Source organism: Lactuca sativa, chromosome 9 (genome assembly GCF_002870075.4).
Source record: "Lactuca sativa cultivar Salinas chromosome 9, Lsat_Salinas_v11, whole genome shotgun sequence".
NCBI lineage: Eukaryota > Viridiplantae > Streptophyta > Magnoliopsida > Asterales > Asteraceae > Lactuca > Lactuca sativa.
This window is the reverse complement of record NC_056631.2, coordinates 17,835,487-17,858,191: the sequence shown is the minus strand read 5'-3', so window position 1 is coordinate 17,858,191 and position 22,705 is coordinate 17,835,487. Positions and strand designations below refer to the sequence as shown.

At 33.6% G+C, this 22,705-nt stretch overlaps 5 protein-coding genes across 6 annotated transcripts; 3 read left to right on the top strand and 2 right to left on the bottom strand.

Moving 5' to 3' along the window:
* Window positions 1-2,095: 2,095 nt before the first annotated feature.
* LOC111908453 (mitochondrial import receptor subunit TOM40-1) lies at window positions 2,096-5,211 on the bottom strand. The gene is made up of 11 exons (XM_023904281.3): window positions 4,859-5,211; window positions 3,978-4,059; window positions 3,793-3,892; window positions 3,591-3,686; window positions 3,458-3,508; window positions 3,232-3,297; window positions 3,043-3,144; window positions 2,887-2,955; window positions 2,716-2,799; window positions 2,509-2,604; window positions 2,096-2,420 (listed from the first exon to the last, which is right to left on the bottom strand). The coding sequence occupies exons 1-11, from the start codon at window positions 4,983-4,985 to the stop codon at window positions 2,364-2,366; spliced, it is 930 nt and encodes a 309-aa protein (XP_023760049.1). The 5' UTR covers window positions 4,986-5,211; the 3' UTR covers window positions 2,096-2,363.
* Window positions 5,212-7,923: 2,712 nt separating this feature from the next.
* On the top strand, window positions 7,924-10,423 carry LOC111908437 (oligoribonuclease). The gene is made up of 9 exons (XM_023904264.3): window positions 7,924-8,087; window positions 8,603-8,760; window positions 8,855-8,974; window positions 9,044-9,120; window positions 9,230-9,311; window positions 9,418-9,473; window positions 9,565-9,651; window positions 9,784-9,874; window positions 10,142-10,423. Exons 2-9 carry the CDS (start codon window positions 8,661-8,663, stop codon window positions 10,258-10,260), a joined length of 732 nt encoding a protein of 243 aa, XP_023760032.1. The 5' UTR covers window positions 7,924-8,087; window positions 8,603-8,660; the 3' UTR covers window positions 10,261-10,423.
* A 3,274-nt stretch (window positions 10,424-13,697) lies between these two features.
* On the top strand, window positions 13,698-17,241 carry LOC111908439 (MLO-like protein 1). 2 transcript variants are annotated; one of them, XM_042898091.2, is made up of 14 exons: window positions 13,698-14,107; window positions 14,189-14,246; window positions 14,379-14,590; window positions 14,691-14,807; window positions 14,898-14,967; window positions 15,075-15,169; window positions 15,295-15,369; window positions 15,526-15,614; window positions 15,704-15,753; window positions 15,865-15,905; window positions 16,026-16,235; window positions 16,326-16,393; window positions 16,481-16,541; window positions 16,636-17,241. In XM_042898091.2, exons 1-14 carry the CDS (start codon window positions 13,982-13,984, stop codon window positions 16,840-16,842), a joined length of 1,479 nt encoding a protein of 492 aa, XP_042754025.1. In that variant the 5' UTR covers window positions 13,698-13,981; the 3' UTR covers window positions 16,843-17,241. The 2 variants fall into 2 exon arrangements, with proteins under 2 accessions (XP_042754025.1, XP_023760033.1); XM_023904265.3 differs by having other exon boundaries at window positions 13,699-14,107; window positions 14,898-14,958.
* Window positions 17,242-18,449: 1,208 nt separating this feature from the next.
* On the top strand, window positions 18,450-19,917 carry LOC111908454 (uncharacterized). Its single transcript, XM_023904282.3, has 5 exons — window positions 18,450-18,752; window positions 18,861-18,939; window positions 19,098-19,294; window positions 19,487-19,559; window positions 19,642-19,917. The coding sequence occupies exons 1-5, from the start codon at window positions 18,603-18,605 to the stop codon at window positions 19,794-19,796; spliced, it is 654 nt and encodes a 217-aa protein (XP_023760050.1). The 5' UTR covers window positions 18,450-18,602; the 3' UTR covers window positions 19,797-19,917.
* Window positions 19,918-19,942: 25 nt separating this feature from the next.
* LOC111908455 (uncharacterized) lies at window positions 19,943-21,772 on the bottom strand. The gene is made up of 6 exons (XM_023904283.3): window positions 21,472-21,772; window positions 21,356-21,390; window positions 20,715-20,858; window positions 20,576-20,626; window positions 20,317-20,381; window positions 19,943-20,217 (listed from the first exon to the last, which is right to left on the bottom strand). The coding sequence occupies exons 1-6, from the start codon at window positions 21,546-21,548 to the stop codon at window positions 20,107-20,109; spliced, it is 483 nt and encodes a 160-aa protein (XP_023760051.1). The 5' UTR covers window positions 21,549-21,772; the 3' UTR covers window positions 19,943-20,106.
* Window positions 21,773-22,705: the final 933 nt, after the last annotated feature.

Here is a 22,705-nt window from a genome sequence, read left to right as displayed (position 1 = left end):
AATCGCATGTGATTATATGTATTTAATCATATGTGATTTATTTGGAAAATATTTGTTTTAACAAATCTTGTTTATATAAATCATATGTGATTAGATACATATAATCACACGTGATTATATGTATTCAACCATATGTGATTTATATGATTAAATACATATAAAAAAAAGAACATATAAATCACACATGATTTATGTCATTATATGTATTGAATCACATAAAATGTTAGCGGTTGTCGGTAGTGGGTAGTGGTCGTATGGTGGTGATGGGTGGTGAAAGTGGGGGTGTAATGGAGACATGTGGTGGTGGCGACTCGTGGTGGGTTTTGGGTGATAGTTGGTTTGTGGTGGTTGTGGGTGGTGGTTGTGAGTAGTGATAAGTGGTGGGTGGTGGTGGTAAAGGGCGGTGGGGGGTGACAGGTAGGGTGGTAGTGGGGATAGTAGTTATGGTAGGTGGTGGTGGTGGTGGTGATGGGTAAGCGATGGCATGTGGTGGTGATGGATGGTGGTGACGTGTAGTGATGTTTGGTGGTGGTTGTCGTGGTAGGTGGTCGTAGTCGTGGGTGATGGTTAAGGGTGGTGGTGGTGGTGGTGAGGGTGACAGTTTGTGGGTGGGTCGGTGGTAGTGTTGATGGGTGGGTGATGTAGGGTGGTGGTTGCATGTGGTACTGTTGGTGGTGGTGGGTGGTGGTAGGTGATGGGTGGTGGTAGGTGGTGGGTGGTGATGATAGTAGGTGGTGATGATGTTGGTGGGTGGTGGTGGTGGGGGTAATGGTGGTGGGGGTAGTGGTGTTGGGTGGTGTAGGTGGGTGATGAAGGTGGTGGTGGTAATGGGTGGTGGTTGGTGGATAATGGTGGTAGCGAGTGGTGGTGGATGCAGGTGGTGGTGATGTATGGTGGTGGGTGGGTGGTGGTGTTGGTGGGTGGGTGGTGGTTTTGGTGGGTGATGGGTGAGTGGTGGTGGCGATTAGTGGTGATAAGTGGTGAGTGGCGTATGTTAGTGGTGGGTGGTTGGTAGCGGTGGTGTATGGTGGTTTTGGTGGGTGATGAGTGGGGTGGTTGTGATGGGTAATAGAGGTGGGTGGTGGTGGTCTTGGTGGGGGTGGTTGTGGCGGGTGGTGGTGATGGGTAATGGAGGTGGGTTGTTGTGGTGGGTAGGGGTGGTTGTGGTGGTGGTGGGTGGTGGTTGTGGTGAGTGGTGTGACGGGTGGTGGGTAGGGGTGGGGGTGGTGGTGGCGGGTGTTGGTGATGGTGGTGGGTGGTGGTGCTCGTGGTTGGCGGTAGATGGTGCTCGTGGTTGGCGGTGGCAGGTGGTGATGTTGGTGGTTGTGGTGATTTTTGTGAGCGGTGGATTGGCTGGTAGTGATGGGTGGCGGTGACGGGTGGTGGTTATGGATAGTGATGGTGGTGGTGGGTGGTGTTGGTTAGTAGGTTTTTTAATTTTATACTTATCTTTTGATTTATATTAATACTATTTAATTATTTTATTTTAAAAAAATTGTATGGCAAATTTGTTCTCAAATGTTTTTGCGGTACGAATTTTTCGATTGAACAATTCTCATATTCAAAGCTATTAATAATTAAATTGTAGTTTTTGTCTCATTTTTAAGTCGCACCTATTCTACCTAATTTCAACGTATGCGACCTTTTCAAATGTCAAGTCATTGCAACGATGAAACCATTTATAATTTATTTTGATGATGATTGGAATAATTGGTTCGAAGTGCAGGGCACCAAATTAAAGAATGGAACCAAAACGAAAACGAGAAAGTATTTGTAACTGTTTATTAAATTTGAATAATTTAAAAACAAAATACAATTCCATTATGATAAAGAAAATCAATTCATTTCCAGAGTAGAGCTCGGTCGCTGACATGTAACCTGTTTTTTGAAAGTCTTTGTACCAAAAAACTTAAATATTTTGAAAATTTTGAAACCGATACTCAAATATATGAGAGATATATCAGTTATTTAGTTTTGTAAGTTCCGACATATTTGTTGGTCTCGTCTAAAAGCATATCCTAAAGCCTAAAGGTGTGGCAACAATCGGATATATATTGCCAATTAGCATATCATGATGCATTCTACTACAGCTTCAAATAGGAAGTCGAATGAATTATATATTAAAAGCTGCAAATTTTGACAAGTATGGATTATGCTCTAAAAAAAACTGTCTATGCAGCTGCTGCAATTGCATAGTAAATAATGCTTGCTCAAAAACCAAGTACAAAACTTGACTCTTTGATCGTGTTTTTTTTTTAAAAAAAAAAATCATACCATAACCATGTATGACAAGTTTTTGTTTCTCACTCAAAAATAAGTTTAAAATCCTCCTTGGTTTACTTTTTCCCACCTGGCCTCCTCGTCTATTCTCCAACTGTCAGCCCAAACCCAAACTTGTAGTCTTTCTTCCTGTGGTCTAGCTGCATAACAGAATTCACAAACACATTACTTTCATGTGTTAAATATGAGATCTGAACAGGGTATTTAAGACATTTCACTAATAATCACCTCGGCTGATAGAATGAAATTCAGACCCATATTCAACCTTTCTTCAAGAAAAGCAGACGCACACCCATTTGAGTCGATCTTTCCTCTAAGACGACACTGTCAATACCAAAACAAAACTAAATAATAAATACAAATAACAAAAATAAAATAGCAATAACCAATTTTAATTTTATTGAGGATTAAAATTGAATGATTTGTTTGAATTACCTGACGAAGTATATAGTCATAGCCAAAGCTGGCAGTGACATCTCTTGACATGTAATTGTACATCATATCAGTTGCTAGAGAAACCTATGCAAAATGAGAATCACAGGTAATTATTGATAATTTTGAATTAAATCTCATAACATAATTATTTGAGAAATTTGAGCTGGTTACCTTTTCAGACACTTTCTGAACATAGCTAAGAGCAACCATTCCAGTGCTGGCTATTTGTCCAGAGGCAACCTGCAACAAATTAAGGAATTAATTTCATTATATATTTATTTATATCTAAAAGGACAAATATATATATGTAAGTGAGAGCAAAATTACCATTTTGTCCGTGTTGTATCTTGCAGCATAGCCAAGACCAGATTTCCGATGCTGACCAGCCCAGAACACCTCCCCACCTAAAGACAGGTGAGGGGTCACACTCTGCAAGCAGAATATTAATAACCCATGAGAAAATGCTGATATTAAAAAAATAAAAAATGAAATTATAATAGATGAGGGATCTTTTACCTGGATATAACTAGCTCCAAGAAGGCCACCATTTCCTAGTTGGAACTGTGTCCTGTAATCACTACCCTGCATCAAGAAATAACGATTCATCATAACAAAAATGGACATTTGCATCAAAACAAATTAAAATGTATCTGAATTTTGAAGGTACAATGTCATGCAAGAACATAAATGACAAGATTTCTAGATATCATAACCATAAAAAGCCACAAGATGAATAATGTACCTTATAGTCAAAGTTGAACATTCCATGTGACATGTGAGGCTCATTTGTAAGCTGATATAAAACCAAAATTGGATTAACAACATACTTTTAAAGATTTAATAATCAGCAAAATACATGGTATGCATGTATATACCTGAGCATTGGCTTTCATAGTAAGATTTTCAGACAAGTCACACTTCACTCGGGCACTTAGTCGCCCATCAGTCAAGATCCTTCCAAAGAGCATCAACTTTCAATCACCAAAACACCATCATCAAAGTGAGATTGATAATTTGATATCTATAAGCATAAAAAAAAGTGATTACAACAATGGTGGTAAATGAAATGTGACTTACCTTTGGATCGATAAAGTTAGCACCAAACTCATAGTTTGCAGTAGGGATTTTAATTATATCAGCAGATTGAGAAGGAAGTTCTGTAGGCCCCATAACAATACTGTAAATTAAAAAAGAAAACTCATCAAATCAGAAGTAGATTAATCCATACCAAGTCAAAATAAGTTAAATGTGTAGCTGGCTACCTGTGACTTAGTGAGAATCTCTGATTCAGACCCTTGGTAAAGTCAACACGCATACCCTCAAAAAGTTCAGGCTTTAATGACACTGCATAGGAGTAAGTGTGTTCAATATAAGGAATAATAAACATATGATTGATGAGAAACATCACAATGCCTACAAAGCTGATAAGAAAATAAAGGGTTACAGTTCCTTGTGTCAACAAGAAACAAGACAATTAGAGATAAGAGATTAAGGGAGTCGACAAATCATATATGGCATATATACCCAATTGATCATCACTTCATTTTTAATATCATTAGATATGACATAACATGACATGCAATTGATCATTTCTTATCTTTAAACCCAATCACATAAGATATAAGAAATTGATATTCACAAGTGGTTATTTCTACATTGTCAAATCTTTTTAAGGGTATTTGGAATTTATGAAATCTAAGCCCAACATTAATTTACCACAGATCAATAACTTTGAAGTTTGATTATGATAATCAAACTTTTTCCCAAGGGCCAAGGCTGTTCACTTGCATTTTGTGCGATTAATGAATCTAGTTCCCCTTTAAAATTTTCTCTTGAAAGTACAAATGGGATAGATGGAATTAATACTAAACTGGTAGATCACGCCATATAAGCTCCAAATTCATAGATAACGCAACGATAAAAGATATTTTTTAACAAATTAACTATTTCCAGTCTTCAAAGTAAAGATATGCCTGATGTGGTCTAGCTAGGGTTTAGAATTAGGGTTTAACAATACTCGAGACTCACATATACACAACGATATCACACCATCGCTTATTTAATCAATAACCAAAACAATTAACAATCTATTAAAAAACAAATCAAATAAATGAGTAAAGCTGAAGATCATTTAGATGCTAACTCATAGCCTCGCGGTGAATTTCTTCGTAAGGAATAGGGCACGGCAGGTCCATGTAATCAACTTTCTCTGGCTTAATAGCTTCGGCCGGTGAAGCTGTTGCGGGTGGCTGAGGAATAAAAGCTGCCATTGGTATCAACGTTGATTTTGAATGGATTTCGATTAGATTTGAGTACTGATGAGCAGTAGAGTGGTTCGTAGAAGCTATTTTTTCTGCTCTATAAGGTGATTGCGGCCATTGATGTTGCAAGAGAGTATGTGTGTTTTCAGTGAATGGAAGGAGTACGATGATACCGCCCCCCTTCTACAACTTTACAAAACCCTGATGAATACCAAGGTTTGCTATAAAAAGTTCGGCTTGCTGGCAAGGTCGGCTCAGCCATAATCACATTAAAATATGACAAAATTACACAAATAGTCCATACGGTTCTTAAAAAGTACCACATATACTTTTTATGAGAATTTTTTGACACATATGATCAAGATGAATTCAAAAAATTGGTGTTGTTTTTATGTATATGAGGATCTGATTGATATATATTTTGGTTGATGTATTTAATACCAGTGACATTTTATCTAATTTACAAAAAATCAACTAAAAAACCAAACCCTAAAACCTCAAACCCAAACTGTTACTACACGTTAAGAAATAATCATTCTTTAAATAATATAATAATAAAAAAGACGCAAAATTGACTTACGTTGGGAATGTCTTGAAATCCTAATAGATGGTTTTGAGAAGTGCGCATCTGATACCACCATCACCAACCATAAGCACTTTTGCACATTAAAACGACACAAGCATCACTCAAATCAATGGGAAAACAAACCGAATATTTAAATAGATGCATAATATAGTGAAAATGCATACTTTAATTGCAGATAGTTGTTGCTTAGACGCCACTAAATGTTACAAAATAGGGGATGAATAGATTGTTTGGATTCTCTGAAAGTCGTGATTCACTATCAAATTGAAGTATTTCGATGGTACAGATCGAACACTCAATTTGATGAAATTCAGAGAATGAAATCTAAGAATGTATGTGAAAATGTTCTTCAAGATGTACAAGAAAAATGACCAAAAAACGGATATATCATTCTTGTCTGAAAACTGTCAATAGACAGTTACAAATTGTCATAAAACTATCAAACCTGTCATTAAACGGATCTCAGGGAAAAAGGAAAAAAAATGACCATTTTCGATCCCAGCCAGGGGCTCTGCCCTTGGACCCCGCCAGGGAAGCTGCCCCCGGACCCCCGTTCGTTTAAGGGCTTCGCCCTTAAATAACAATGTACTTTGAATCTTGCAAAACTTGAACAAGTGTGCACTCCTACACCATCCTAACTTGTTTAATATTCAACAAGATTACTTTTGATCAACAAATTTAATCATATTACACTTAAATAATATTGATGATATAAAACCGCCAACACTAAATATAACAACTTGTGGAACCATGGTGACATGCGTGTGAGAGAAGAAAGATAAATGGTACAGGAATCATAGAATGCGAAAATGGGTAAAAGTTAAAGGAAAGGGCGCCAAAAGATCACCCCTAATATGCTCTTGCTTTTCTCGTCTTCCCACTTCTATGTTCACAAAACCTAAATGAACATTAATCCACCCCATAAACTTGCCATACATATGAAATTATAGAGAAACACACCTAAATAGAAGTTGTGAAGGAGAATATGGGGAAGAAGATTGGCGAAAAAATAGAACATCCTAAACCAACTTGTACAGAATCATGAATCTCCCTCGATAACCTTAATTATATTTATATGTAGAAAGTTCCAAGAGAACAGGGGAAGCAGTTAACGAAAGATGCCTGAGAGGGTACGGAAGGGGGAAACGTGAGAGGTATGAGAAATCGATTGCTCCGAGGTAAGAAGAATTGCCTTAATAACTGTAAATTAGGGAGTTTATGCAGCTGTTATTTAATCTTGAGAAAATCGTAGGACTAAGCTTTTAACGACGGTTTTTCACTTGTCGTCGTCAAAAGTGCTAATAATTAAAAATGACAGACCACATGTTCTAAATTAATCGTTTCAGATTTGTTATTTACATTTGGATTGACTAAAAATATATAAGTTGTATTTTTTCTCACATTAGCACAAAATATTTTCAAACAACTATCTCTACTCAAGTCCGAGATTTCCATTTCGAAACGCTTAAAATCGTCGTTTTTCAATCAAATGTTTGATTTTAAGTATTTGCATCATATATATTTTCAAATTGCTATGTTTTTTTTATATAAAAAATTTTGTTAGATTTTAATAAAAAATGAAATATTTTCTCAAAATTTCAAAATTATTCATCAAAATCAAACTTATTATTTACATCCCAAAGTTTTCTCTTTTGGAATACGAAATGTCAACCCATGATGTATCCTTTAGCTAAAATATTTTTGTTGGTTTCCAAACTTTTTAGGTCACTAAAAATTGGTTAGATTTTCATTTATTATGGAAAAAATTGACAATAATAGTATTAATTTTTTCCAAGTATTTTCCATACAAGAGATAAAAACATTCAAAAATGCAAAAAATAACCATGATTTTCGTAGATAAAACCACTTATGAAAATCGTTTATTGTCAACTTCGAACATTTATAGTTTTTTTCATATAAACTCCGTTTGAATTGAGTTTTTTTTTTCATTGTTTCTTTATAACAAGGAGTTCCATGCATATATTATTACACTTCAAATTTTGATGTTAGAAAACTTTAAAGTGGGCTACTTGGTTGAAAATATGAAAAAAAAAAAAGACCGAAACTTTGATATGTGTACATTTCACTCTCAATTTGGATATTAGAAGTCATAGATTTTATCTTTAAAGTAAGTTATTCGATGAAAATTAAAAAAAAAATACCTTCAAAATTTTTGCATACGAACTTAATAATAGTTGTAGACTATCTGGATATATATGTGACTTACAAAGCTTAGTCGCCTATAAAAATTATGGTTATTATGATAATTTTTCTGATTTAGTTATTAAATAAAAGAAGGATAATTATTATGATGGCCTATAAAAATCATGTTATTACTTAGATAATTTTCCTGATTTTTAGTTATTTTATAAAAGAATCTTTAAAAAGATAATTATTATGATTAGATAAATCGTCTCGTTTGAATAAGATTTGACTAATGTTGCAGTAAATTAGGTAAATCCTCAATGTGAACTTGAACAAAGATCATCTTCTATCTTAATTTCCCTCCCGATTCTTGTCTGAAGGTAATTCTTTTCCTCTCTGCGTATCTAATGTCGACAGATGCATTGAAACTGCTCGTTGGGTTTTGTTTTGGAGGATAAACGAAACCCTAGACGTACTTATGCTCGATGATTAAGTTTAAGTTTACTGCATATTTGTTATTATGATGATTATTATTATTGTTTCATTTTGATGACAACTACCTGGTAAAGGCTTTGAGTTCATTCGAAGGTGATAAAACTTAAAAGGCAAAGTAATCATTACTCCCAAAATTAGAATTGAATTCTGCCATCTGAGACTCTGAGTGCCGTTGGATTGTTGTTAACTTCGAATTTCAGAAAGTATCATGATATACGATTTTGATAACTATATTGAACTTGATTAAAAGCATAAGTTTTACCAACACAATCTAAGTTTTAAACTCCAGAAAACAATCTCAGTTTCATGTTGTCGTCTCTGATTTAGTTAGGTCTCAGTTGATGCTACGTTTGCAGTTGACTTTAGCGTTTCTGAAATGAATATGGTTTGCACATTGCAGGCAATTCAATCCTTCTGTTGCCAGTTGTCACAGGATCTTAACAAGTATTTAGTCAGATATGAGCGATCTCCCAAATGTATCTTCTTTGCTAGAATTAGACGTCAAGGATGATGATCAACACATGGCAAGTGCCACTAATAGCACAGAGAAAACCAATGGTACATGTTTGAACTGTTTGCTGAAGATCTATGCTTGTTATCACTGCTTATTACAACCCTGAGTATTTATTTTTTAAATTAATTGTTGATACAGGGAAATCAAAGGAAGAGAATGACAGTGTTGAGGACGTGATTGAAGAAAATGATCAAAGGTTTGACATGTTAAAAGAACACTACAAGTTGCCCCTAGTATGGATTGACTTAGAAATGACTGGTGGGAATTTACTTTTGGTGTAGATTTTTATAGTAAAGAATTAAAAATGGAGGTAATTTACATTTGCAGGCTTGAATGTTGAAGTAGATAGAATATTGGAGATTGCTTGTGTGATTACAGATGGGAAATTGAAGAAGCTTATAGAAGTTAGTTGCTAGTCTGTCTGTCCTTTTTATAATTTCAGCCATTCTCCTTTTTTTTTTCTTTTTTTTTTTTTTTTTTTTTTCTGAATGTGGTTTGTGTTCTTTCTTTTAGGGTCCTGAATTGGTCATTCATCAAACAAAAGATTGTCTGGATAATATGGGAGAATGGTGCCAAAATCATCATGCAACTAATGGTAAGTAGCCTCCACCTCCTGCTTTCTATTTCTTCAATAAAATGTGTTTCTGTTCAAGAAACCAAAAACTAATTAGGCTTAACAATAACATTTCAATTTATAACAGGGTTGACTGAGAAGGTGATACAGAGTACAATCAGTGAAAAAGAAGCTGAAAAGCAGGTGACCTCAAAGTCAAACTTAACTTTCTCTTTTTGCCTTTACAATGCATATATTAATCTAACATAGGATTATGATGCTTGTATTGGTGTAGGTTATAGACTTTGTAAAGAGACATGTCAGTGCATATACTCCATTGCTTGCAGGAAATTCAGTTTATGTTGATTTTATGTTCTTGAAGGTAAAAAAAAAAAAAAAAATGGTCCCAAATTGCAATTTTTGTCCATTTTTGTCCCATTGACACACAGTACAAACATGGCCTTACACAACACATTATAAAATTTATGTTTCAAATTGTTGTTTTTTATTGCAGAAGTATATGCCTGATTTGGCTAGTCTTTTCTCTCATGTTATTGTGGATGTCAGCAGCATCAAGGCTTTATGTCGTTGTTGGTTTCCACAAGGTGACATTTCATCATAATAGCTTATAATATCTGCTCTTATTGATAAATATTTATACTTTGTGTACACTCTTGATAACGTTTTATTGGCATGAGACTGTAAGCAGTTTCTTACCCTGCAATTTGTTTTCAGTTTTCAAAGAAAACTAATTATTGAGATGAATCATGAATGTAAAATTACCCAACTGTCCCCAGATTTAACCAATTGTTTTTATTTATTTATGAAGTGTTCAAGTTGTATCTTTGATTTTGATTGCTTTTTGGTTGTAGTTAAGAAGGGTTTTCGGAAGGAGAAGAAGCATAGGGCCATGGATGACATCAAAGAAAGCATAGCACAACTCAAATACTACCAGCAAAATATCTTCATATCGCCAAAGTCCAAGAGATAATATCTACACGTTTCAATTGTTCCTTAATTTATGTGAACAAAATTAATCAACAATCTTTAATTTTTATTTTACCAACTAGTAATTGAGCCCGCGCTTTGCCGCGGGTTTTTACGTGTTTTTGTTGCGTATTAGGAAAATAGAGGGGATAAAATCATATTACATATATAGGACGGGGGATAAATAGGAAAGTTCAGAAAATGAAGGGTGAATGTGACATTTTACAAAGTTAAATTAAAAAGCGAAGGGATGGAAGACATAATTTTACAATATCGAGGGGTTGCAAGTAACAGATTATATAAAGTTGGGGATGAAAGATGAAGGGGGTGAAAGTGACTTTTTATAAAGTTGAAGGTGGAGAAGGTGAAAGACATATTCTAAAAATTAAAGGAATGAAAAATTTTCTACAAATAGAAGGGTTGCAAGTAATGTATTATACAAAGTTGAGGGGTTAAAGTTACACTTTACGTGTTGACATTATGTATTTATCTGATAAGAGAGTCAAAGTAACATTATAAAAATAAGAGGGTGGAAAATGCATTCTAAAAGGTAGAACGACGAAAAATCGTATTTATATATACTACAGGATAAGTAGGATAGTTTAGAAAACGAATGGGTGAAAATGATATTTTACAAAGTTGAAGGTAGAAATGATGAAAATGATATTTATAAAAGTAAAAGGCTGATAAATATTATTTATTAAAATTAAAGGGTTGAAAATGACTGGTTATATAAACTTAAAGGATTGAAAATATACTTCATGCATTAATGTACTTTTATATTATGCATAAAAGCTTATACTTTTAGCTACTCTAATAATACTCACATACATGAAGTTTGTTTTTGTATATATTTATAATTTATGCAACTTATATGAATCATGCAACCACATTGCAACTGTTTAAAAAATTGAAATGAAACGTGAAATGCATTATATAAACAAAGATTTTACCCCAAGAACTTATGGCAAAGAAATCTTTGTTGCTTTGAGCAAATTGATACTACAAGTATTTATAGATCAACGAAGTTAACATTGTTTTCTTGGCTGAAAGTTAAAATTACTATTTCTTTTGTAATTAACATGATCATTAGAAATTATTTCCCAGATCAGCAACCTAAAATGTTTTCAAAATTTTTCTCTATTTCTTGAATAATAAAATATATCAAGTCGGGAGTTTGCTTATTCCAATCAGGTATATGTTATAGATCCATAAACTCTTGGAGATAAACATGCTTCGAATACATGGGTCTTTGGTTGTGATGTTTTTAACTTGTTATTTGATCAGAACGATTTGAAGGCACAAAAATAATTTGTATTCGATCAAAGTGATTATAATTATTTAAAGGTCATATTATCGGTATAATGGTTTCTTTTATAAAATGGGAAATAGTACCATTCGGACGCCATAACGGGTAAATCGTGAAACACTAACTTGTAGTTAAGTTTTGAACATTGGAATTTCTTACATAATTTCACATATCAACCACTAGGCTTTTATGACGCCTACATTCTTTTTAATCTAATGAGCTTAATGTATTAAACAAACAACTATGCACAAATGTTTTTAACTAAATCCGGACAATAGGACTTAAAGAGCGTAAGCCAAAAGAATGACTTAATGTGTTAAAACACTAACTGTTTACCTATTTGATATTCGTCGTTTTTTTTTTTTTTTACTTTCAACTCCTCTTACATTGAAATTATTGAATATTATGAAATTTGTGTTTTTGGAATTTAAAAGTAGAATAGTCATTTAATTGCATTCATACAGTTTTTCCAGTTTAAGAAACAAAACATATTTTATATATAGATACGTTAATCTAACACACAACATTACTCATTGCAAAACTTAATGGATCAATTGACAAAATGAACTTGATCGGTTCGTTTCGGTTCAGTTGTATATAATGAAATTGACAAAATTTAACATCCAATAGATAATCGGATTAGATCGACTCCATCAAAATTCGTTGGATTTCAACCGATGAGCACCCACACCAAAATTATAATAAAAAATGACGTAACATATAAAGTAGTCTCACAATGTTTACTTGTGTAAAATAGTATTTTGGATACAATAACAAATTTAGATTATCCAGTTTTGGCTTTTAGCATGTTTTTTTAATTATTCCCTTAATTTTCTTAAAGCTACAATATTGATATTTATATTAACAAAAATATAATTATTGGAATTATAGACGATTCTTAAGATATACTCATATACCAAATAATCTATACTACCTAATAAATAAAAATAGCTAAGTGTCAAGTGACACAATTCTAGAGTATGATTCTAATGAAATTATGTGACATCCTTAAAAATTCATTAATATTTAATACTTTAAAAAATATATAAATATCAATATTCATATTTTGAATTTTAAATGCCAAATCAGTATTTAAATTTTGAAATCATTAATCATTACTTTTTACATATTTATCTTTTATAAACAAATATAATATCGTCTCTTTTTATATCTCAAATATTGTCCCCCTTGAGCAAAAAGAAATTTATATATTTTGAGTCACTAACTCCAAACTTACAACTTAAGTCCTTGAAGTATTGGTTTCTTATTACATTTTGAAGACATAATTCTACCCAAATCATATAAAAAAATTATTAAAGTAACTAATTATTTTTTAGATTTATAGGATGTATATTTCTTTTTTTCCTTTCATTAAAAGATAATAACTTTTTTTTTTAGATTATATATATTATCATACAATCATTTTAACCATTTTTTGTTAAAAAAACAAAAAACAAAATAAAATTATGAACCATTCAAGTCTCTTTATTGACAATCTTACACTGACAATTATACTTCACTATAATTTAGTATTGAATTCTTAAAATTTTTTATTTTATCAATTTACTTTCATTATCTATCTTGTAAACATGAAATTTTATCTTGTAAACATGAGTGTCTAACATAGTAATATGTAAAAGAAAAAAAATACTATTTGAAGACATCCTTTCGTATTCAAAAGATAAACATAACAATATATAAAAATATTGATTTTGGTTATTTTATCTATATTAATTTCTAACTAATTACAATCTATGAAACACATAATGATTATTATAGTTGTGTACCGGTGGTTATTTCTTACGAGTTACGACACATAATGATTATTATAGTTGTATACGAAAGAGCTTATAGCCCAGCGGTATCAGGTGCTGTCCTCCCTCTTTGAGGTCGAGGGTTCAAGTCCCGTCGCGGACATAGGTGGAATAGGTGTTGTTAGTTTAAGAGTAGATTAGATTTGTCGGTAAAAAAAAACATATTCATATAAAAAATAATTCTATAAAAATTTGTTTGTAAAGAAAACGGTTACATTCGGTTTCCTGATACAAACATGCTTCGTAACAATTGCGACAAAACTGAACGACATGTTTTAATTTCGAACGCCGATGTATCGCCGGAGTATTTAGCCGTTTCCATGCTGGTCGGTCTTTATTTGCTTGCATTTAAATTCTTATTTCCTAGCATCTCCTACCATGATCTGTTCATCTTCTCATTACACTATAAACGACGTTAACGTATCGTTTCAATTAACTTTTCATTCCGCGTATCGATCGAAAGTCAGTCTACGATTTTCACCTTAACGGCGATGATCTCTGCACTCTTTTGTTAAACTCAACCGAAAATGACGCATCGATTAGAAAATAAACAGTTTCAATCGTATTTAAATCCGTAATTACAGTGTAGATTGATCTAAATCATGGCGGGTGATGGAGGAGAAGGGACGTCGTTGGAGTTTACACCTACATGGGTTGTAGCCGCCGTCTGTACTGTCTTCGTCGGCGTTTCCCTTGTCGTCGAACGGCTACTACACTACGCCTGCAAGGTTGGTTTTAAACTTTTAATTGACATAGTTTCTCCTTATTCAAATTTGTGTAAAGTTTAGTTTCTTCTCTGATTTGTGTAGAAATTGAAAAAGGAGGGGCGCAAGCCACTGTTTGAAGCTCTGCAAAAAGTCAAGGAAGGTATTCTTCTTTTGGAAAGTCAAATGATACACTCAATCTCAATTAAAATTTATGCATCTTCTTCAATGGTGTGCACTAATCGGGCATAACTAGGCGTTGAGCTCTATCAGTTTTATTGTTTTGTTGGTGCAGAATTGATGCTGTTAGGGTTTATTTCACTACTATTGTCTGTTTGTCAAGATAGGATTGTTAAGATCTGTGTAAAGGAGGCGACCATGGAACACTTTCTTCCTTGCCCGTTAAAAGCAAAAGAAAAGATGATTGATCCAAAGTCAAAAAACTCATCTACTATTCGCCAATTGCTCGGAGATAAAGAAACTTCAGTGGGTTATTGTGCTCAAAGGGTAATCAAATCAATCTAGCTTTTGTGTACAACAATGAGAAACTTAATTTATCCAATAAAAGTACAAATATTTACACTCTTCATTCTCCGGCCAATTACAGAATAAGGTGCCATTGTTATCAGGCGAGGCCCTGCATCATCTTCACATCTTTATTTTCATACTAGCAGTTGTACATGTGACGTTTTCTGTTCTCACTGCTGTATTTGGAGGGTTTAAGGTTAGTAAATAGTATTGTCTTCTGGAAACTGTTTTCTTTGACTTGATTGATTAGTGTATCTTTTGTAATAATTAACGTATTAATTAATAGATACGCCAATGGAAGCAATGGGAAACATCTATCAGAGAAGAAAATCCCAACACTACACAAGGTGATTCAGGTTATATCGATCACAATATAATATAGCTACTATGGATTTCATGATCTCTCTAATTTTTATACTTCCATTTCATTTTATGAATCTCAACTGTGATGATTTAAATGCAGTTCAAGAACCGACAATCACAGATGTTAGAAATCATGATTTCATCAGGAAACGGTTCTTGGGTTTTGGCAAACGTTCAGCTCTTTTAGGTTGGCAGGTAAGGTATTATCATATCGTTGTATCAGCTTCACCATTAATTAATTATCTTTTTCCCCCGATTTAAGTTGTTCTTCAAATCTTATTAATTATGTTATCCTAACTAACTAATGATCAAATTTGAAGCATTCTTTCTTCAAGCAATTCTATGGATCAGTGACGAGGCCAGATTATGTAGTTCTTCGATCCGGTTTTATTACGGTTTGTATTATTCTTTTAAAAAGTCTAGTAAATGCTAATGATCATATGATCATGATCTTGGTTTTATATATATATATATATATATATATATATATATATATATATATATATATATATATATATATATATATATATATATATATATATGCATGGCAGACACATTGCAAGGGAAGCCGAAATTTTAATTTTCACAAGTACATGATACGTGCACTTGAAGATGATTTTAGGAAAGTTGTAGGCATCAGGTAATTAAGTGCTTTCATTCTAATTTTACAAATTCAAGCTCATTGATGGAGTATGCTGTGCTAAATCTAATTTATGGTTTCATTTGTAGTTGGTATTTGTGGATATTCGTGATCATATTCATGTTACTGAATGTCAATGGTATATGCAACACTTTTGCCATTTTACGTTTTATTTATCTAGTTTCACTACTGTTCTTTTGAACTTTGGGGTGACAAAAATAATTAATTATTGTTTCTTGGTTTCGTGCAGGTTGGCATACGTATTTTTGGATAGCTTTTGTTCCATTAATCGTAAGTTGTGAAATAAATCCAATATGTTGGACCACAAGCTAGCTAGTAGGATCTATTAAAATCTTCTACTTAAATACTGTGATGAAATAAAATTCAGTTGTTTATTATTTTTTTGTTCAGTTGCTACTTTCGGTGGGATCGAAGCTTGAACACATAATCATTCAATTGGCTCATGAAGTTGCAGAGAGGCATATAGCCATAGAAGGCGAACTGGCAGTAAAACCTTCAGATGATCATTTTTGGTTTCATCGCCCAAAGCTCGTCCTTCTCTTCATACATTTTATTCTCTTCCAAAATGCCTTTGAGATTGCCTTCTTCTTCTGGATATTGGTAACTCTACATATACCAAATTAAACGCTCCTACCAAATATCAATCTACTCTAATAAATAAATCAAATGTTTCCTTTTCTTTATCAACAGATTCAATTTGGATTCGATTCGTGCATAATGGAAAAATTGATTTACATTATCCCCAGACTCATCATTGGGTAAATTAATTAATTAAAACATTGTGTTTGGGATTCAAAATGTGGTAATGATTAAAATTCATTAATTTGTTTTTTTGTTTGGTTTAGGGTTTTTATTCAAGTTTTGTGCAGTTACAGTACTCTACCACTTTATGCGCTAGTAACACAGGTAATTTGTTTCGTCTTTACTTTGTTGTTTTTAAGGTCAAACTTGTAATTCCGACTCTACAAAGAGATGTGAAACGCATGATACTATGACGCAGATGGGAAGTAGTTTCAAGAAGTCGATATTTGAAGAGCATGTACAAGTAGGTCTTATTAGTTGGGCTCACAAAGCCAAGAGAAATAAAGCTCTAAACGCCACAACAAACAACTCTGCCCAAGATGGCCCTGGCGGCGGCGGTGGCGGTGGTGTCGAGCTGGAAGGAATTCATATTGCTAGAGATCCACAACGATCTACGAATACATGAAGATTTTAACTTCACATTTGCCTCCCAAACCAACTCATGAGCTATTTGAGATCTAGAGCTCATCAAGATTAACCTATAGGATGATGTGTGTCGATGATTTTATCTCTTGATCATGGTTTGAAACGAAATCATATCTGCACATCAAGATCATGATTTTAACTTTGACCCGTTAATCGAATAATGATTAATTGGGAACATGTGAGGTCATTATAAGTTTTAGTGATGATAATTATGGAACAAAAGTCATCAATCAGATATATAAATTATCAATGATAGTATTAGTTGTCAAATTAACTATGAAACGAAACTATATTATCTATAATTAGGAAATGGACAAAGCATATGATTGATGTAAGCATTTAAATTTTAATGATAAACCTGATGATAGTATATGTTCTATGATACTATATGTTCTATTAGTTCTAATTATAAGATATATGAAAAGAGTCCTTATGGAAAGAATGAATGATCTAACATATATAAAATGTTAGAGAACCATGCTGGTTCAATGTGTGATATCATAGAAAGAAATTTGAGAAATGTTAAAACCTCGGAAAAGAATATAGAATGAAATGTACATATTCATATATAATCATTATATGATGCCTAAAGAGAAATAGTTTAAGTCTAAAGTAAACATTGCCACAACAATAATATACGATTTTATATTGGCATCTTGAAATGTTTGATATAAGTACTCAAGTTTTAGCTTGTAGAAATCAATTGTTAGTATGTGTTGCACTTGTTTGACATTCTGAATCAAATAACATGTGGATTTTACTGTGATTATTTGGCGTCCTCGGTTTGTGGCTTTTTGGATGATGTTCCTTGCATACGGGGAAGAATGCCACTCGTTGGAATAGTTTTATTCTCCTTAAGCTTAGTATTATGACTTGGAGATTGAGTTTAGATTGCGCCCGCTAAAGCCAGTTTGGTGGACGAAGGGTTTGATGTTGATTTTGTGCTTTATCCCCTTTTGTAACACCCACAATGAGAGCTTATGTCATCTTCCTCTAAATTGTAATATGGGCAAGTCTATTCGTTTTGTAGCTTTTGGTTTGACTATGCAAAATAATGTGAAACAACGCAAATTTGGTGGTTAAAAGGATTAAGTGGGTCGATATCACCAAATTTAATGTGAATCAAGGCAATTGTTTTGATTGTTTTGATGCAGTTTCATCACGGTCCTTTGGGTTATTTAGACATTTCAGAACTATATTATCTTTAGATAGACAAAACCTAGTAAAAAATAAAAAATTATTAGATTGTTACTCAATCTTTTTCTTTTTTTGGATTGTTAATACAATCTCTAATTTAAGATGAATTTGGTCCCTCGGTTGTAATTGAGTTTTTTTTTTTAGAAAGTAATCGAGTTTGATTAATCTGTGGCGTTTTTTTATTCGTTACGTTATAAATGACAATATTTCTTTTTCAAAGATAACATTGAGTCACACCTGACCTGACCTGACCTGGTACAACTTTCAACTGGTTCAACCCGAGTTAAAACGTAAATCAACAACCAGCAAAGAAATTAGTTATCGCCTTCTGATTCTCCATATACAAACAAACAAAGGGGTCCTAAATTTAACCCAGTGGTACCAAATCCTCCAAAGCAGTTTGTGGACGACATTAACAAACTTACCCCCCACTCCCCAGTTCTCTATGCACCTCATTCTATTCTCCCCCTCTCTCCACAATTCAAACCCTAACAATTTTGGTTCGGGGAAAGCAGGTTTGTGCTTCAAGATCATACAAAGACGATGATGAAGCAGTATGTATCATCATCATCACCATCGCTAAAAATAGCAACCACCGGAGGATTAATTACGTTGTCGAATTTGAATTTGCATTTTCCATCTTCTCCACACTGTTGTCGAGATCCTAAATCTAGTTCCTCTTCCTTCCCTCTGGTACCATTGCTGTGAATAATCATATCTGATAATCACTCAAGCACACACACCGAGAGTAGTTTATTGCTGATGGTGAATTGTTGATCGGATTTTGGTGTCCATGAACAGATTGCAGCAGCTAAATTTGTCATTTCGCATCGGAACGCCGTTTGCTACGCAGTTCAAGAGTCATCCGCCGCTTCTACTGGTATTCTCAGCAGTGTCAGACAACTACGGTTTAGTTTCTGAATTTGCACAATATTTTTAGGGATGCTCGTATTTCGGTTTATGGTTTATCCTTTGGTTGGTTTCGGTAATGGTAATCATCTCGAATAAAATAAAATTACTGTTTGCATCATCTTTTAGTTGCTGCCGAAACTAAAGAGGATAAAGAGGGAGAATCCAAAGCGGCTGCTGCTCCGGCGAAGCCAAAGGCTCCGGCAAAAGCCCCTGTTAAGGCGTTACCGGAGATGATGAAAGAGGACGTGATTCCTTCCCTAAGATCGATTCTTGAAACTCAACAAGATATATCCGAACTTGAATTGTTTTTTGAAGACAACAAGGTTAGTGGCCATTTCATCTTTATCATTATCATCTTACTGAAAAGCGTATGTAGTAATTAGTATGTACTACTAGTGTAAATCAAAATTTGAAATATATAAATTGGAGAGGTTAAAAATTAAAGTGTAATCTTGATTGGAGTCTAATAACAAGTTATTAAGATGTATGTAATGTATGTTCCCTTATGCAAGCAGCTAGAAGGGTCCTTCATGAAGAAGGGTATACCATATTCATTCTGGGCTTTATTCCCAGATGGTAACATCACAGGTCAGTTTTTCTTTATTCATTAAAAAAGCAAACTCAAGAACACCATTTGATAATTAATTATCTGTATCTGTAATCCAAACAGGTCCAAAAGGGTTTTCAATATCATCATACGGGTCAACTGCAAGCAATGTGGAACCTTTTCTGGTGGATGAGAAAAAAGTGACATCAAAACTTCTTGTTTTCTGGGTTGAAAAGCGTTTAGCTGCTCAAGGAATAATTCCTGTCTGGACAGATTAAGATCATGTTTCTAACTGTTCATACTCAGCAACAAACCATATACATGATAATGTACAAGTTTTTCGGTTCTTGATGCTGTAAACACAATGTTTATAATAGCATTCATTCGCTTGGATCTTTATTTTTTACTTGTATATAACTAAAACTAAAAAAAGTATCATCATCCAATTGCATTAAAATCTAGAGTACAAATGATCTGTCTTTAAGATCAAATCCAACAGAAATTCAAGTTAACAACACATACAACAGCAACTGAAAGATATTATGGGCCAAACAACCGAAAGCTCTGACTGTGTTTACTTGTCAGAACTCAGAAATGGGTGTTTGAGTTATGGCTTCGCATTGCTTGCCTCAGTTCACCTAAGAAATCAATCTGACCCCCTGAAGCTCCAACTCCAACTCTGCCCGTCTGAGAAATCATCTGAAGAAGAAAAAAAAATACAACAAATATGTTTTAAGTTAGAGTGATAGAGAAGATGAATGAAAAACATTTGTTGTATTATTTTATTTTATATATAACCTGATGAGGAAGTCGAAATTGTCCCCATGCTGATGCACTGCTTCCTGAATACATAACCGGTCGCTCTACAAAACAAGAAAAATATACATAAATAAATAAGTTTGTTTCTATCTGTTTATGCTTTTTTGCAAGATACTTTTCTTTTCACAAAATTGCAAAAAGGGAAGAAAAAAAAAAGACCTCACTTTGCAACTAAATTTTAAGGGTTTGTCCTTAAATTGTTCATTCATGAATGATGAAAGCTGAGTCCTTTACTCACCGGCTAAATCAGTTGAGGGATTTTCATATGCATTGATAGCAGCTGCCCAACCTGCAATAATGAGAGAGAATTATTGTCAATATTTAAAAAGTAGACTTGGCTTCAATTCAATGAATGAAGTAATTAAGGAAGTACATACGGTTGTTGAGGAGTTGATAAGCTTCACTGCTACAGCATCCTTGCAACCCAATTAAGCGTGGTGGATCAGCATGATCCAAAATAGGAACATTTCTTTGATTTTTATCCCCATCATTCCCATAACTACCTGCCTTTTCCAATCTATCTGCATATAATCAAAATCACCCAAATGAAAGTTATATAAGAGTCTAACACAAAATCTGAATCTGATATAGTGATTGATCTCAATGAATCTGACATATTTGCTGCATTTTCTCACACTAGTTTTCCAATACTTACTATAGTTATAACCAAATGCAATGTTTTCCATTAATAAGAAGGATAATTTGCTGATTTCCATTCCTCCGATCTAGAATATGAGGATGATTCAGGTGTTCTTCCTATCTTTTAACTTTTAAGGCAACAATAAACCTCAGATCATGGATTCATGGGACACGGACATCAAAAGATAAGTTGGCGACTATCTACAAATCAAAAGAAGCATACTTGCTACACAAAGAACGACTCAGCTGGGAAAAAACTATTAGAAAGGAAAATTACACATCCCAAAACCCTAATATCTATTTATGCAAGTGAATTCAGCTTCTACTATCACGATTTAACGATAATAAAGAAGTTAAATGATAAGCAAAAGATGTTTACCTCCTCCAGACTTTCTCCTTCCAAGGGATCGATTCCTAAATATAAGCAAGTGAAACAAATAACGCCGTTTAGGTCAAAATCAACCAAATCAATGTAAACAGAGAGAAAACACATACCTTTGATTAGGAGGAGCATAGCGTTTGATGCTGGCAATGTTGACCGTAGATGATGAATCGGCAGGTGTTTCGAGCATTGTTAGGTTTAACTTTTTTTTTTTGTTTTTTTTTTTTGCAAAAATCCCCCAAACACCACCACCGGCGCTATATGTTATATATACACAAAATGATTTGAAATTTTAGTGGTGTGTTACATGTAAATTAAAGAAAGCATGGGGGGATTTAGGGGACTAGGGTTCTTGACAGTGCCGCCGGCCCGTCGATGTAGAACACCCGGAGAGAGGAAAAGGGGAAATACAAGAGGAATTCGATTATTTAACGACTTCTTGACGATGAGTCGTCCTAGTACCCGATCCAACGCTCCACAAGGCGCGTGAGGGCAGGGTGTTGTGTTAAGAGGATATCTACGTAGTTAAATGCGATATTAACAAACCTAACCCTTAATAAAGGAAACCATTCACAAAATTAACCCTTTTTTTGGTTTTGAAAATCGGAGCAGTTACGTTCACTTCAAGGTTATTAGGGTTATTGGATGATCCATAACAACTAACATAAAATGTATTTTAGAATCTGACATCCTACATTCTAGACTGACATATTAAATTATGGACTTACATCATATATTTTGATATTTCGAACACAAACTATATATTGTCCTCCTACATTTTTGGACATTTTTACATACATAATGGAATCTTTGCACTACACATCCTTTGTTTTTCATCTTTTGTTTTACTTACAACCAAGAATTCAAAATTGTTTTTTTCAATATTTGAAAATGAATTCATCAAATCGAATATGCAAAAAAAAAGCTTTGAGAGCTCCTTGTTTACTTTCATAATCTTGAATTAACCGGCCTGAAAACTTTCACCAACATGAAAAAAAAAATATTAGGAATTGTTTTCAGTTCTGTTTTGTGTTAACCAACCCGGAAACTTTCACCAACATTAAGAAAAATATTAGGGATTGTTTCCAGATATGTTATGTGGCTCTAAGTTGTCTAGTAATATACTTTTGTAAAATATTAATCCCCTTTTATTTACAGTTATTAATTTTGTTACGATTGATGTTTGCAAAAAATACACGTTCACATATTTTTGGGTTGCATGTCTTTGCATCATAGTGTGTATTTTTCGAATTACATAAATCAAATAAGAAACAAAAGCATTTAAACAATAACATTATGATTAGACCATGGATCATGATTTAATCAATTAATAGCAACCCTAACCCT

Bases quoted from the DNA above. Each gene is read 5' to 3' on its own strand.
- LOC111908453 (XM_023904281.3), bottom strand. From the start codon at position 4,985: ATGGCAGCTTTTATTCCTCAGCCACCCGCAACAGCTTCACCGGCCGAA. The intron at 4,060-4,858 runs GTTAGCATCTAA...ACTCCTATGCAG, and splicing joins AATTCACCGCGAGGCTATGA to TGTCATTAAAGCCTGAACTT. The intron at 3,509-3,590 runs GTATATACATGC...GTTTTATATCAG, and splicing joins CTATGAAAGCCAATGCTCAG to CTTACAAATGAGCCTCACAT.
- LOC111908437 (XM_023904264.3), top strand. From the start codon at position 8,661: ATGAGCGATCTCCCAAATGTATCTTCTTTGCTAGAATTAGACGTCAAG. The intron at 8,975-9,043 runs GTGGGAATTTAC...TTACATTTGCAG, and splicing joins GATTGACTTAGAAATGACTG to GCTTGAATGTTGAAGTAGAT. The intron at 9,474-9,564 runs GTGACCTCAAAG...GTATTGGTGTAG, and splicing joins AAAAAGAAGCTGAAAAGCAG to GTTATAGACTTTGTAAAGAG.
- LOC111908439 (XM_042898091.2), top strand. From the start codon at position 13,982: ATGGCGGGTGATGGAGGAGAAGGGACGTCGTTGGAGTTTACACCTACA. The intron at 14,968-15,074 runs GTTATATCGATC...ATTTAAATGCAG, and splicing joins CACTACACAAGGTGATTCAG to TTCAAGAACCGACAATCACA. The intron at 15,615-15,703 runs GTAATTAAGTGC...TTTCATTTGTAG, and splicing joins AGGAAAGTTGTAGGCATCAG to TTGGTATTTGTGGATATTCG.
- LOC111908454 (XM_023904282.3), top strand. From the start codon at position 18,603: ATGATGAAGCAGTATGTATCATCATCATCACCATCGCTAAAAATAGCA. The intron at 19,295-19,486 runs GTTAGTGGCCAT...TTATGCAAGCAG, and splicing joins TGTTTTTTGAAGACAACAAG to CTAGAAGGGTCCTTCATGAA. The intron at 19,560-19,641 runs GTCAGTTTTTCT...TAATCCAAACAG, and splicing joins CCCAGATGGTAACATCACAG to GTCCAAAAGGGTTTTCAATA.
- LOC111908455 (XM_023904283.3), bottom strand. From the start codon at position 21,548: ATGCTCGAAACACCTGCCGATTCATCATCTACGGTCAACATTGCCAGC. The intron at 20,627-20,714 runs GTATGTACTTCC...TCATTATTGCAG, and splicing joins TTATCAACTCCTCAACAACC to GTTGGGCAGCTGCTATCAAT. The intron at 20,382-20,575 runs GTGAGTAAAGGA...CTTGTTTTGTAG, and splicing joins TCCCTCAACTGATTTAGCCG to AGCGACCGGTTATGTATTCA.